We start from the raw sequence: 13,462 nt of genomic DNA, 5'->3' as shown, positions 1-13,462 counted from the left end.
CGTAGAGGCGGCCTCTGGTGCGTTCCTGTCCGCCATGGCCAAGCCGACAAGCAAAGATTCAGGTCTGAAGGAGAAATTCAGGAATCTGTTAGGACTGGGAACCCCGAGGCCAAACCCCAGGTCTGCAGAGGGCAAGCAGACGGAGTTTATCATCACAGCCGACATCCTGAGAGTGAGTGAGCTGCCTGGTCTGTTCCTCTAGCCTGTTGGGAGGTGCTGGGCAGGCTGGGTCCCCTCTGTCACCAGGTTCTGTGGGAGGTGGGATTGCTGCCATCCCGAGTGCTGTGGAAGCCTGTCTTTCCGTCCGAGGTCGAGGAATTCAGGACCTTGGGCACTGGGTCCAGCACACTTGAGGTAGTACTGGGGTGTCTGTGCAGGAGAGCCTGCTTTACTTGGCGAAAATACCGGGCTTGGTGTCCGCAGGGGATTAGGGTTATAGCCAGGTGTTACCCTGGTCATTTGTGAGCTCCTTGGAGCAATTGGTCTTTGTTTCCTGGAGTGTGCTTGAGTCGCTCTACCACATCCCGGCACCGTGATTTAGAAAATGCCAAGTTTCTGCACGTGTGAGGTTTCCCATTCAGAAACAACCAAGATATTCTTCAGCGGGGGAACAGAGAAACAAAATGTGATAAGCTCTGTACAACGGAGTATTTATTATTCGGCAAAAGAAGGAGTGAGGTGTTGACATACGCCGTGATGTGGACGAACGCTGGAAGCCTGCTAAATGGAAGGAGCTAGGCACAGAGGCCCCACCTAATGAGTGCTGCCACATCTGTGAAATGTCCAGGATAGGAGAATCCATAGAAACGGAAAGTCGATCAGCCTTTGTGGGGGCTTGAGGGGATGGAGAGGGGGGTGACTGCTAGTGGGTGGGACGTTTTCCTCTTAGGTGATGAAAACATTTGGGAGTTAGCGGACACGGTTGCAGGCGTCGTGAATATGCCAAAATTGTACAGGTTTGAGTTGTTCAAACAGCTAATTCTGGTATGTGAATCTTATCTCAATAAAAAGAAATATCGCAAAAAAAGAGAGGTAGTCTGTTCTCACCCCACTGAGATGGAGTCGTAAACTCTGGTGGTCCCTGATTTCAGAAGTAGCTGCGGCAGGTCTCCAGCGTGGAAATTCTCGGGCGGTCTGTGCCTGGTGGTTAAGGAGATGCCTTGCCTGAGCCCTGGCCCCTTTGCTGCTTTCATCTCTCGCCAGGAACTGAGTGTCGAATGTGGTATCAACAATCGCATCCGGGTGATAGGGCAGATCTGCGAGGTTGCCAAAACGAAGAAATTTGAAGAGGTAGGTCTGCCTCAGTTGGCTGCTGTCTGCAAGTCTGACGTGGCTCTTTCGAGGAGCAGGGTTGAGCGCTAAGGGCTACTACTAACTTCTACACCTTTTTAGGGGAACTTCTGGGAATTCTCTGGGCATAATCCCTTGGGGTCACTCACACATGGAGGTGGGGAGCACAGGCACTAAGGTTTTCGTGGCAGTTCCAAGAAAGGTTTTAATAGGGACTTGCAGAAATGCACGCTTACTTGAGCCTTCATGTTTCAGGGAAGGGAAGGGAACGTGTGGAAACTTTGTGGCTCAAGGCATGCCATTTCTGGTGTCTTTTTGGGAGAGGTGTCTGGTTGGTGGCATCAAGCAGCCTCACAGACATAAGCCCATTTATTTCGGGCAGATGGTTGCAGGCTCTCTCCGGGCATCCCAAGCACAAAGTGGGAGGTAGTCGTGAGAGCACCTCAGGGCTCTGCTCTAGCCTGGCCCGGAGATCGGATGGGCAACTTGGGAGGAGACATGGACCAGGCAGACTGGGATTTACTAAGGGGGAGGGGAGGGCCGCCACGACATCCGGTGGTCATCTGAAACACGCAGGCTGTACGTTAGCGAGGGTAAATGTGAAAATAGTCTTCTGCGTCCATAAAGTTTTCCTGTAGGTATGGAAGCGGGGGGTTGTGGTGCACAGACAGATAAGCCCGAGAGGCTGGCAGAGTCCCCCAGACTGGTGTGTAATCTTGTTGTAGCTTCGGTTGTGTCACTAGGAGTGTTATGCATAGGATAAAGGAGGTGAAAGTTCCAGAGCATCCTGAAATGGTCATGATGTGGGTCGGACACCATCTAAAGGACATTTTAGTCCCTTCCCAAGGGAAGTGAGCCCAAAAAAGGTTGAGAAGGTCTGAAGACCCTGGTTGAAGGGAGCCCGGGATGATTAATGTGGAGCAGAGGAGGTGACAAGAGAGACTGATTCTGGGCAGCTGCAGGGGACAGGACCCCTCTACTCCGGGAGGCGATTCCAGAAGCCCACAGCGTTCTCAGCAGCCCAGGCGGGGCAGGTGTGTGGTAGAGAGGGGCCCTTGGTTGGTACAGAGAGGCCAGGGGAGTGGGATTTCTGGGTCACCCTGTAGACCCAGGCCTGCCTGGTCTTCAGATTCTTTCAGTGGCTTTCTTCACTGGAGTGTGAGCACGCTCTAAAGGGGGACTTCTGACCGATCCCGGGGGCCCCCGGCCTGCTGCTTTCCTCCCTCCCCGCCAGGCTGTGGCCAGAGCCTGTGCGTGTTTGTGGTTCACAGTAGCCCACGGCAGGGCCCCCAGCAGCCTCCAGGTCACTTGGTTGTGAGGGTACACAACGTGTGGGCTTCAGAGGAGTGAGTTCCGAGTCAAAAGAACTGTCCTGCTCTGTCCTTTGCTCGTGGTTCTGAGCCTTGAGTGGAGGGGGACGGTACCCTCTAACCGTGGTCCCTCTTTGCTGGCGGCAGCACGCGGTGGAGGCGCTGTGGAAGGCCGTGGCGGACCTGCTGCAGCCAGAGCGGCCCCCAGAGGCCCGGCACGCGGTGCTGGCTCTGCTGAAGGCCATTGTGCAGGGGCAGGTAATGGGTGGCGGGTCTGCATGCGGGTGGACCTGGGCTGGGTGTGGGGTGTGACTTCGGGTGGCCGTGGACTTCTTTCACTGTGCCACCCGTGGGCTTTGGCCTTTGGTGAGGGCCCCGGCACCAGCTCTCTGCAGCCTGACAGCCCGAGTGGGCACCCCAGCCTCTTGAACCCCGGGGGACCCTGGTGAGCCCCTGGTCCTCCGCCTCCTCTCCTGGAGAATGGGGGTGGCTATTGTTCCCTCCTCCTCTGGAATGTTTTGGGGTGTCAATGAGGCTGCAGAATGAAAGGGATGTGCCCACTTTGAGAGATTGGTGGCCTGCTGCTGCCCTCCTCCTGCCGGCCTGGGCCTCTGCCCATGGCTCCCTGTGCTCCTGGCTTCTCCTAGAACCCACAGCCTCTGCATTCCTGCCTGGAGGGCTTGCTTCCCTGCTGTGCATTTCCCCCAGCCCTGCACACCCCTGCTGCGTGGAAACGCTTGTCCCCTTTCAGAGTGGTCAGACTTTTTTTTTTTTTTTTTTAAAGATTTGTATTTATTTATTTGACAGACAGAGATCACAAGTAGGCAGAGAGGCAGGCAGAGAGAGAGGAGGAAGCAGGCTCCCTGCTGAGCAGAGAGCCTGATGCGGGGCTCCATCCCAGGACTCTGGGATCATGACCCAAGCTGAAGGCAGAGGCTTTAATCCACTGAGCCACCCAGGTGCCCCCTGGTCAGACTGTTTTTATCATGCACAGACACGCTTCTGGGCTATGAGCCCCAGGAGGGCTGGAACTGTGTTGTCCCCTGCTGTGTGCCCACAGCTCGTGCACAGACACGTGCACACATGCGTGCCAGTCTGGAGCGGCTCCGATCTGGAGCGGCTCCGATGTGCCCAGTTGGTCATTTACAGCCAGTGCCTTTGGGAAGGAGAAGGGGTCCCAGGGTCAGGAGTTCTCCAGCCCCCTCTACTTAGACAGCTTTGGCTGTGCGGGAGACCCAGCCGGCAGAGGTCCTGGCAGGACAGCTGAGCCTGTGCTTCTGTTTTCAGGGGGACCACCTGGGCGTGCTCAGAGCCCTCTTCTTCAAGGTCATCAAGGATTACCCTTCCAATGAAGACCTCCACGAGAGACTGGAAGTGTTCAAGGCCCTCACGGACAACGGGAGACACATCACCTACTTGGAAGAAGAACTGGGTGGGTGCCGCATCGGGTGCCGGGTTTCTCGGGCTTGGGGAGTCCTGTTGGACTCCGAATGCCAGAAGGCTGCTGAGGCACAGAGGGGGTGCTGCTGTTGATTGGGATGGCCTGCGGAGGGTGCGACACCATGAGCTTCTGCTTGCCTGAGTACGGCCTGGGACAGCCACTGTGTCCCCCGGGGAGCTTGTTAGAGATGGACAGTGCTCCAGACCTGTTTGCTCAGAGGCCCTGGGGAGTGAGGCCTGCTAGGTGGGCAGGAGGGGGTCCACGTTTTGTCATGGGGAGGCAGCGCTGCTGACCAGGGTGTCAGCCCGTGTTTTATCCAGGGTACCTTGAAGTTTCTGGGGGGCTGGGGTTGCCTCGTCATGTCTTCTTGCTGGGCCTCTGTGTGCCCTGGGCCTGACCTAGCCTTCCTCTTGGCTGGCCTTCCTCTCTGTTGTCCTGATGGAGTGAGGTTTTGGGTCACCACGGTGGGGAGGGGCGGGAGGAGGAGGAAGAAATCAGCTGGCGGGGGCCTGGAGATGGGTCCCAGCTGACATTCTGTCTCCAGGACAGGTGCTCCTGGCTTCCGTGCTCAGGTTTTCTGAGGTGATTTGGCCAGTGGCCAAGCGTGGCTTTTGTCCCTGTTGAGAGAGTCTCAGGGAGGGGTAGAGGGCCAAGAATCTGCCTCCTGGACAAGCGCTCGGTACTGCTGGTGCAGGTCAGCCTCGGGGCCCCGAGCTCCAAGCATCAGACACAAATCCTGCTACCACCCCTCAGCCTGGACCCGCTCAGCGTGGCTCAGGTCAGGTGAACTTCAGAGTTGGCCGCGCCGACCTGCTGGGGCTGCGGCCGAGCCCCTGCCCTCCTGTGCGTGGCTTGCTGACGGCAGCAGGAGGGCCGAGGGTGTTTTCCTAATGTGGGGGGAGGAGGCCGGACATTGCCCTCCTCCTCTTCCCCCTCAGCTGGGTTCGTGCTGCAGTGGATGGACATCGGCCTGTCCTCAGAATTCCTCTTGGTGCTTGTGAACTTGGTCAAGTTCAACAGCTGTTACCTGGATGAGTACATTGCATCGATGGTCCAGTAAGGAGTTCCCTAACGTCCCTCTGCTCCCAGCCCTGCTGCCTCAGCCGTTGGAGGCAGCGATTAGTTGGAGGTGCCGCAACAGCGTGGCCGCGCGTGCTCCTGCCTGTAGAGCAGGGGCACTTCGCTTTCACCGGCGCACGCCGTCAGCCGGCGCCTCTGTTACCAATTGCGCCGTCGTTTTTTTGCACATACACGGGGAGCCCTGAGGGCAGGGACTGGGTCCTGCTGATGCTGCCCAGTGGCTGGCACAGGGCAGGCACCTGCCTGTTTGTGGGGGAGTAGAGCCCTCGTGGGGTCAAGTTCTTGGTTTTAACTGATTTGTTGAGGCCCCAGAAAGTGGGAAAGAGCCGCGCCGCCCCTGGGAGACGTCCTTCCACTGACCTTGCGCTTCCTCCGCCAGCATGATCTGCCTGCTGTGTGTCCAGACGGTGTCGTCCGTAGACATAGAGGTCAGTAGCTGCTCTCCCCCAGGGACAGTCTTCTTACCCTCCTTCTGGGCGGGCCGGGTGGCAGAGTGCTTGGGATCCCAGCTCTGGGCTCGGGCCCTGCACTGCCCCTCACTGCTTACGTGGCCCTGGCCAGCTGCTCGGCCTCTCTGGTGCTCAGGACTCCACAGGAAGTGAGCGTGTTTGGTTGGATGACCTCCGTCGTGGGGTTGTAGTTCCAGATGGGGCAACCCACCACGACCGTGATGCTCCCTCACTCTCCTTCCCAGGAAGGCTGCTTTGGCAGTGGGGAGGGGTGCCTGTCACTGACCAAAGGAGGGTGGGAACGAGGCTGGGGTTGGGGCACATCCCTGTGGGTGGGAGGGGGGGCCGGCGTGACCTGTGTCCCTCTCCCCAGGTGTCCCTGCAGGTGCTGGACGCCGTGGTCTGCTACAACTGCCTGCCGGCCGAGAGCCTCCCGCTGTTCATCGTCACTCTCTGCCGCACCATCAATGTCAAGGAGCTCTGTGAGCCTTGCTGGAAGGTGGGGTTCTGAACTGTTCTGGAGGGGCTTCCCCAGATGAAGGTGGAGGCCAGGCATGTAGACAGGACAAGGGCTGTGCTGTGTTCAGTGAACGGCTGTCTGCCCTACTGAGGGGAATCCAGTAGCATTTTTCTGGGCTCTGAGCCGAGGCCAGGGTTTTAGTAGTAGTTTGAAAACGCTGTTGCCTCTGTGTTTGGGAGGAGGCGGCAGAGACGCGGCTGGACGCGGAGGGCTTCAGAGTGCTGTCTGCGCAAGGCTGGCCCCCGGGCCCTAGGGCTTGCTTCTGCTCATCTCTGATGGTGGTGCCTTGTTTCCCAGCTGATGCGTAACCTCCTGGGCACCCATCTGGGGCACAGTGCCATCTACAACATGTGTCGGATCATGGAGGACAGGCGAGTGTGCCCCGGGCATGGGGTGGACTGGTACGGGCCAGGTGGCTTGGGTCAGCAGCCACAGAGCCTTCTACGGGGGCCTGAGTGCTTTCCTGTCTAGTGCTTTCTGGCTGCTCCAGAAGCTTGCTGAGCTACAGCTCTCATCCTGTGTTTCTGGCCCTTGTGCTGTCTTTCCTCTGTTGCAAAGTCAGAACCTTCAGAACTAAGGCCCTGAGCGGTCCTGCACTCCCGCCTCGTCGGGGAGGGCTGCCTCACCGGGTGCTGTGATGAGGCCCTTGCCCTCCCCCCCCCACCAGCCAGATCATCACAGGGCCTGTTGCTTCTGCCCCTGAGGGATGGAACAGGTCTGTCCACTCCCAGGGCCTCCAGCCTCTGGAGCCCCGCTCGCTCCTCGCCGGCCTCCTAGAGTCGGCTGCTCCACATGCAGCTACGTGCCCTTCCCCACGTGCCTCGCTCGGACCATGGCACGGTTGGTTCGGAGCCCTGAGAGCTTCTCCTGCTCTGAGGAGAAGAACCACACTGCCCACCATGTCGGGGGCTTCTCCTGCTCTGAGGAGAAGAACCACACTGCCCACCATGTTGAGGGCTGGGTGGCCAGCCCTGCCCCAGCCTGTGGTCCTCCTGCCTCTCCTTGCTGCTCTCCCCCCACCCAGGGCCTCTGTGCCGCCCGTTCCCCTGGCTGCCAGGTCCTCCCTCTGTGCTCGGGTTTCTCTGAGGGTGCACCCACGTAGGGTGGTTGCTGGTTGCCCAGTGCCCTGGCAGACTCACGTGGCCCTGGGCTTTCCGTCTTGGCTGTAATTTGAGGGAGGGACTTGGCATTTTTTTCATGTGATTCTTTGGTTCACACTAGTGCCTCCTAGACCGTAAGCACCATGAGGCCAAGGGCCTTCTCTTATTTACCTCCGAGTCCTGGCATGTGGCACGGCCGCGTGGTCCGCAGTGACGACTGCGGTGGGAAGGCCTGAGTGAAGTGGGTCATCGCCGTGGGCCCACATCCCCTACTCACAGCCTTGTTGCTTCCCTGTAAGAGCAGGGGGCTCGGGGGGCCGCGGGCTCCGCTGACACGTGGTCTTTCTGCCATCACTGCAGAGCCTACAAGGAGGACGCCGCGCTGCTGAGAGGCGCCGTGTTCTTTGTGGGCATGGCGCTCTGGGGCGCGCACCGACTTTACTCTCTGAAGAACTCCCCGACATCTGTGCTCCCGTCCTTTTATGAGGTGACTTGGCTTCTATGCCATGGGGGCTGCCACATGGGGTGGAGGGGACATGGCACGGGGATGAGTGCAGGTCCACAGGTGGCGAGGCCGCGGCTTTCAGTCACGTGCTTTGTGACCTGGGGACCCTGAGGTCTAGGACCCTTAGCAGGTTTCGTGGGTTTTTTTTTTTTTTTTAAAGATTTTATTTATTTATTTGACAGATAGAGATCACAAGTAGGTAGAGAGGCAGGCAGAGAGGAGGAAGCAGGCTCCCCGCTGAGCAGAGAGCCCGATGCAGGGCTCCATCCCAGAATCCCGGGATCATGACCTGAGCCGAAGGCAGAGGCTTTAACCCACTGAGCCACCCAGGCCCCCCCCCTTTTTTTTTTTTAAAGATTTTATTTACTTATTGGACAGACAGGGATCACAAGTAGACAGAGAGGCAGGTGGGGGCGGGGGAAGAAGGCTTCCTGCTGGGCAGAGAGCCCGATGTGGGGCTTGATCCCAGGACCCTGAGATCATGACCTGAACCCAAAGGCAGAGACTTAACCCACTGAGCTACCCAGGCGCCCCGGCAGGTTTCGATTTGAGTGAACATTCTGTCTTAGGGACTTCAGCCCTTGTGGACGAGCAGCAGAACTGCTCCAGGGTCCCCAAGGTGACGGTGTTAGCTCGATAGGCGCTGCTCTCACTCTCGAGCAAGGCCTGAGACCGCTTCTGTGTCCGCGGTGCCCGCTGGCGTTCGGGCACTGGCTGTGTGTGCACTCACGCTGCGGGCAGGGTGCCCTGGGAGCCGAGGGTTCCTCCTGCCGTGCCCTTCTTCTTGGGTGGCGGGGGGCGTGGTCTGAGCCCTTGGCTTGCGGGGGTGGCCTTCTGGTTCTGCAGGGCTGGGGGGCCAGCGGCCCGGAGTTGGCAGCAAGTGGTGTGGCTGAGTCCGGCCATTTAGAGCCAGGCTAGCAGGAGTACTTCCGGGCTCCTGGGATACTTCTTTTGTGGCCTGGGAGCACATGTGGGCAGCCTCTCGGGCTGGGTTCCAAGGGCCCTAGGATGGGGGCTTGCTGGGCAGGAGCAGGAAGCGGCTGAGCTGTGTTCCCTCGGTCTCTTGTTCCAGGCCATGACCTGTCCGAACGAGGTGGTGTCCTACGAGATTGTGCTGTCCATAACCAGACTGATCAAGAAGTACCGGCGGGAGCTCCAGGCCGTGACGTGGGACATCCTGCTGACCATCATGGAGCGCCTGCTGCAGCAGCTCCAGGTACAGCGGCCAGGAAGCCATGGGGCCAGGGGTGGGGGGGGTCCGGACAGCGGGCAGGCCACCGGGTCCTTCCCTGCATGGCTGTAGACCTACGGGGCTGGAGACCCACCTCCCCGTGAGTAGGGCCCTCCCTCCACGCCTTCAGGGGCCGCATTCTCCGCCAGGTCTGTGTGCTCTCCCCACTGAAGGTGGCGGCTTTGACCACAACAGGTGGGCGAGGGGGTAGGGCTGGCCTCCCGCAAGTCCCAAAGGGGGATACACCGCATCCCCTTCACGGCCTGTAAGGGGACCCTGAAGAAGACATTTCCCGGGGCATCGGGGATGCCGCCCACGGGTTTGCTGTAACTTTGGCGGAAGTACTAACCGCATCAGTAGGGGGATGACATGGGGGCAGCGTGGGGGCTGTAGGAGAGTTGAGACTCTGTCTAGCCGGGCTTGGCGGTGGGGTCTCTTGGGGCACAGGGTCTTGTGGTGGGGGCAGGGCACTGGGCCTGTGCATGGTGATGTGCACAGCCAGGCCAGTGGGCAGAGGACTAGACTGTCATCCCTCAGGGCCTGCCGGCTGAGCCAGACCGTTGTCACTGACCTGCTACCCCTGGAGCAGCAGGCTGGGAGGCAACTGCCCTGGGGCTTCCAGAAGGTGCTTGGGCTGTGGGGAGGCGTGAACATGCTCAGAGGCAATCCCTTGGAGGCCTGCTGGGTGGGCAGAGCAGGACTCCTTGGGGTCCTCACTCCATGAATGGGCGAGAATGGCCCGCCTGCCCCCCATGCCCCATGTCTGAATGCGGCTTGTGGGAGACCCGCAGTCTGAGGCCAGAGTCACTCCTCTGTGTTGCAGAGCCTGGACAGCCCAGAGCTCAGAGCCGTCGTCCACGACCTGCTGACCACGGTGGAAGAGTTATGCGATCAGAGCGAGTTCCACGGCTCTCCAGAGAGATACTTCGAGCTGGTTGAGCGATGCGCAGACCAGAGGCCTGTAAGACCTCTTCTCCCCTGACTCGGCGGGGCCTTTGGCGCTTGTGCAGGAGGGTGGCCGAGGTTAGACTGCCGGGGGAGAGGTGGGACCCCGTGGCTGAAACAGCTTTCCTTGAGTTTGAACTCGGGCTGGTGGGCAGGCTCCTGCTCTCCGGGGAGGTCTGCTGGGGTGTCAGCCAGCTGACTGCACGTGGGGCCATTGCAGACAGCACTAGCCTGACCGTTGGCTTCCTCCCACCCGTGTGGAGGAAGGTGCCGGCTGGCTTCGGGGACTTGTTGCTTGGTGTGTCTACCCACCGGGCAGCAGGAAGTGCTCACGCCAGGAACCCACAGCCTGACGCCAAGACTTTTGTGTGGGTTGTCTTTTTTTTTTTAAAGATCTTATTTATTTGTTTGAGAGAGAGATCGCAAGTAGGCAGAGAGGCAGGCAGAGAGAGGGGCGGGTGGGGTGGGGGTGAAGCAGGCTCCCTGCTGAGCAGAGAGCCCAAAGTGGGGCTCAATCCCAGGACCCCGAGACCATGACCCGAGCTGAGCCACCCAGGCGCCCTGTGTGGGTTTTTAAATGAATTCCCGCTGCTGCCATTAGCGCCTTTGTGGTGTGGACCGCCAGCCTGGGGAAGGGCTGGTGTCCGTGAGTGGACTCGCTCCTCCCCGCTCCTCCGCCAGGGCCAGCAGCACGGGCATGAGTGTAGGACAAGCCTCAGGGCAGAGCAGCTCAGTAACGGTGACTTCTTTCCACAGGAGTCCTCGCTCTTGAACTTAATCACGTACAGGGCTCAGTCGATCCATCCGGCCAAAGACGGCTGGATTCACAACCTGCAGCTGCTGATGGAGAGGTTCTTCAGGTAGGCAGCTGCGGAGGCCAGCCGGGCCCCAGGAGCCCAGGCCTGGTCGGGTCAGGGTTTCCCTTTCTTGTTCTTGGAGGGAGCGGGAGCAGGTCAGCCTTCTGGTGGGACAGAGTCCTCTGAGGCCCCCACGCGCCCTTGCTCCGGTGGCCCCACTCGACTAGGGAGAGGCCGACTCTGAGGGCTTAGCGTTCCACCCCGTGGCCCCGTGTTCCCGTGTTGGGTCTGGATGTGGGCGGGCTGGGGCCTGGTGGAGGGTGAGGCTGGCTGTGGAGCCCACGCCCAGACCCCAGCAGGTGCACCCACCCCCAGGAATGAGTCCCGCAGTGCCGTGCGCATCAAGGTGCTGGACGTCCTGTCCTTCGTGCTGCTCATCAACAGACAGTTCTATGAGGTGCGAGTCCTGCTGGGGGTGCCTGTTGCGGTCAGTGGGCCTGGGGGTGGGGCTCGGTGAGCCTCCTGGGACACCCATCTGTGGCAGGTTTGCTTAGTGAGCTTGGTTCTCCCCCCGTTCACGCGCTCTGGTGTTGGTTCCCGCCTCCTGCCAGGTTTGCTGGGCCAAGAGTTGCGGGGCCCAAACAGAAGTTGTCAGCAGAGTCTCGTGTGGGGATGTTTTCTTTTGATTTTTGTGGTCACGTTCTCCAGTCCTGGCCTGACCACGGTGGTGCCAGGCCCTGCCTGTCTCCTTCTGCTGCTTTCCCTCCAGCCGTGACCCGGTCTAGGGCCAGAAGCTGTCCCTCAGACATTCACGTGCCCCTGCTTGCTTGTCCTTTCCTCTGGGAGCTTTTCTCCTGGAGAGCTGGATCTTCTTTTCTCCAGTTCATGCTCTGTGCAGCTTCCGAGGGCAGCCTCCCCAGTGTTTCCGGTGTTCCCAGCCCTGGTCGGCCCACTCCTTCCCTCCTAGCCTTCCTCTTCCCCGCACCTCTGTCCCTTGGAATTCAGTTCAGCAGTGCCTCTTCCAGGAGGCCCCTCTGGGTTCTCAGCTTCCTCATGTCGGGGCTGGTCTTGTCTCGTCCTCTGCTGCTATTGTGCGTTGTATCTGCCTCTGTAGAAGCTGTTGTCACCCTTCCCATCATGATGTCAGGGACGGGCTCTTCCCACCCCAGAGCGTGCACATGGGGGGCCCACCCTGTGACAGTGAATGGGCAAGAGCCAGCCCGGCCACTTGCTGTTGCGTTGTACCTGGGCCTGGGCCCCCGAGGGGCTGTGCAGCGCGTCCCTCAGCTGCGGCCGTGCCCCTGCCCCACATTGCCCATCTCCCCCGACTTGTGCCGCTTCAGGAGGAGCTGATCAGCTCAGTGGTCATCTCACAACTCTCCCACGTCCCAGAGGACAAAGACCCCCAAGTCCGGAAACTGGCCACCCAGCTGCTGGTGGACCTGGCTGAGGGCTGTCATACCCACCACTTCAACAGCCTGCTGGACATTGTGGAAAAGGTGAGGGTCGCTTGAGCCTGGGGCTCTGGGTGCCTGGGCTGCTAGAGAGCCCCCCAATTGTGGCCAGGCTGCACAGGCAGCACTGGCTTCTGGACCGTTTGTTCCTGTTGTGCCCAGAGCAATGGCTGCGTCTCAGGTAGGGCCCCCTTACATCGGGAATGGGTGGCGCTACAGGTGTCCTGGGACATAGCCGTGGTGCAGCTCTGGAGCTGGGCTGGACGCATCGTCCTTATGCACGGCCAGTGTGCTTTTCTCTTAACTGTGAAATGTGTCGCAGTTTCTGGAAGGGCCCTCAGGATTGCAAAATGCAGCTTTTGAGAAATGCAGGGGAAAGTGCCGGGTCTGACTGTAGCTGCCGGGGAGAGCCCCGAGCTGGGGAACTGAATGCACGTTTTCTCTCTATAGGTGATGTCCCGCTCCCTTTCTCCACCCGCTGAGCTGGAGGAGAGAGACGTGGCGGCGTACTCAGCCTCCGTGGAGGACGTGAGGACTGCTGTCTTGGGGCTCCTGGTCATCCTGCAGGTACGTCTCTGCCTTTTTGGGAGGGCCAACCGGCCACCTCTGGGCAGCTGCCGTGCAGGCACACGTCTCCGGGGAGACCTCCGTGGCGTCATGGAGGGCAGCCTGGCGTGACCCAGGCTCCTTGTCACAGCGTGGGGCGCTCCTGAGGGTCGCGGGGCTGGTCTGGGCAGAGACGCCCTCATGTTGCTGCCGAGGTGGGGCGGGCTGGCCCTGTGGTAGTGGGCTGGTTTTCACGGCTTCATTGAGAGGTGTAGTTGGCGTTCCGTAGAATTCGTGCACTGCGCGTGTGGTCCAGGGGATTTCCGGTACCTCCAGAGACTCACATGGTGGACGCTGCGCCTCTGTGCCTTTAGAACGTCTTCCTTCTCCGGAAGCAACTCCACACCCATTAGCTGTTCCTCCCCACTTACCCTGGGCACCCTGGCCCCTGGCAGCCACCCGTCCACTCTACATCTTGTGGATTTGTGCTTTCTGGATGTTTCGTGTGACCATGGACTTGTGCAGTGCGTGCTCTGAGCATCTTGAGGCTCACTGGGCTGGTGGCAGGGCTCAAGGCTTTGCTCCGATGGCCGTCGGGCCGCATTTGGATTTGCTGTCTTTGCTCATCAGTTCTTTTTTTTAAAAAGATTATTTATTTATTTACTTGACAGAGAGAGATCACAAGTAGACAGAGAGACAGGCAGAGAGAGAGAGAGAGGGAAGCAGGCTCCCTGCTGAGCAGAGAGCCCAATGCAGGATTCGATCCTAGGATCCTGAGATCAGGACCTGAGCTG

General features: G+C 59.6%; 1 protein-coding gene across 9 annotated transcripts in view; it reads left to right on the top strand.

Moving 5' to 3' along the window:
• The window catches only part of TSC2 (TSC complex subunit 2), a 32,231-nt gene that overhangs the window by 645 nt on the left and 18,124 nt on the right, over nucleotides 1–13,462 (top strand). For all 9 annotated transcript variants that reach the window (XM_059154393.1, XM_059154391.1, XM_059154392.1 and 6 more), the window contains exons 2-16: nucleotides 6–172; nucleotides 1,204–1,290; nucleotides 2,748–2,858; nucleotides 3,888–4,032; nucleotides 4,980–5,097; nucleotides 5,501–5,549; nucleotides 5,944–6,069; nucleotides 6,388–6,461; nucleotides 7,551–7,677; nucleotides 8,768–8,911; nucleotides 9,750–9,887; nucleotides 10,628–10,731; nucleotides 11,044–11,125; nucleotides 12,012–12,167; nucleotides 12,573–12,689. In XM_059154393.1, coding sequence (XP_059010376.1) covers nucleotides 35–172; nucleotides 1,204–1,290; nucleotides 2,748–2,858; nucleotides 3,888–4,032; nucleotides 4,980–5,097; nucleotides 5,501–5,549; nucleotides 5,944–6,069; nucleotides 6,388–6,461; nucleotides 7,551–7,677; nucleotides 8,768–8,911; nucleotides 9,750–9,887; nucleotides 10,628–10,731; nucleotides 11,044–11,125; nucleotides 12,012–12,167; nucleotides 12,573–12,689 — 1,716 coding nt within the window. In that variant the 5' untranslated portion in view covers nucleotides 6–34. The remainder of the gene's footprint in view (nucleotides 1–5; nucleotides 173–1,203; nucleotides 1,291–2,747; nucleotides 2,859–3,887; nucleotides 4,033–4,979; nucleotides 5,098–5,500; nucleotides 5,550–5,943; nucleotides 6,070–6,387; nucleotides 6,462–7,550; nucleotides 7,678–8,767; nucleotides 8,912–9,749; nucleotides 9,888–10,627; nucleotides 10,732–11,043; nucleotides 11,126–12,011; nucleotides 12,168–12,572; nucleotides 12,690–13,462) is intronic.

The sequence above is a fragment of the Mustela lutreola genome, chromosome 17 (assembly GCF_030435805.1).
Source record: "Mustela lutreola isolate mMusLut2 chromosome 17, mMusLut2.pri, whole genome shotgun sequence".
NCBI classification, from domain to species: domain Eukaryota; kingdom Metazoa; phylum Chordata; class Mammalia; order Carnivora; family Mustelidae; genus Mustela; species Mustela lutreola.
Note: the sequence above shows the minus strand (reverse complement) of the source record. Positions and strands in the feature narration are given on the sequence as shown.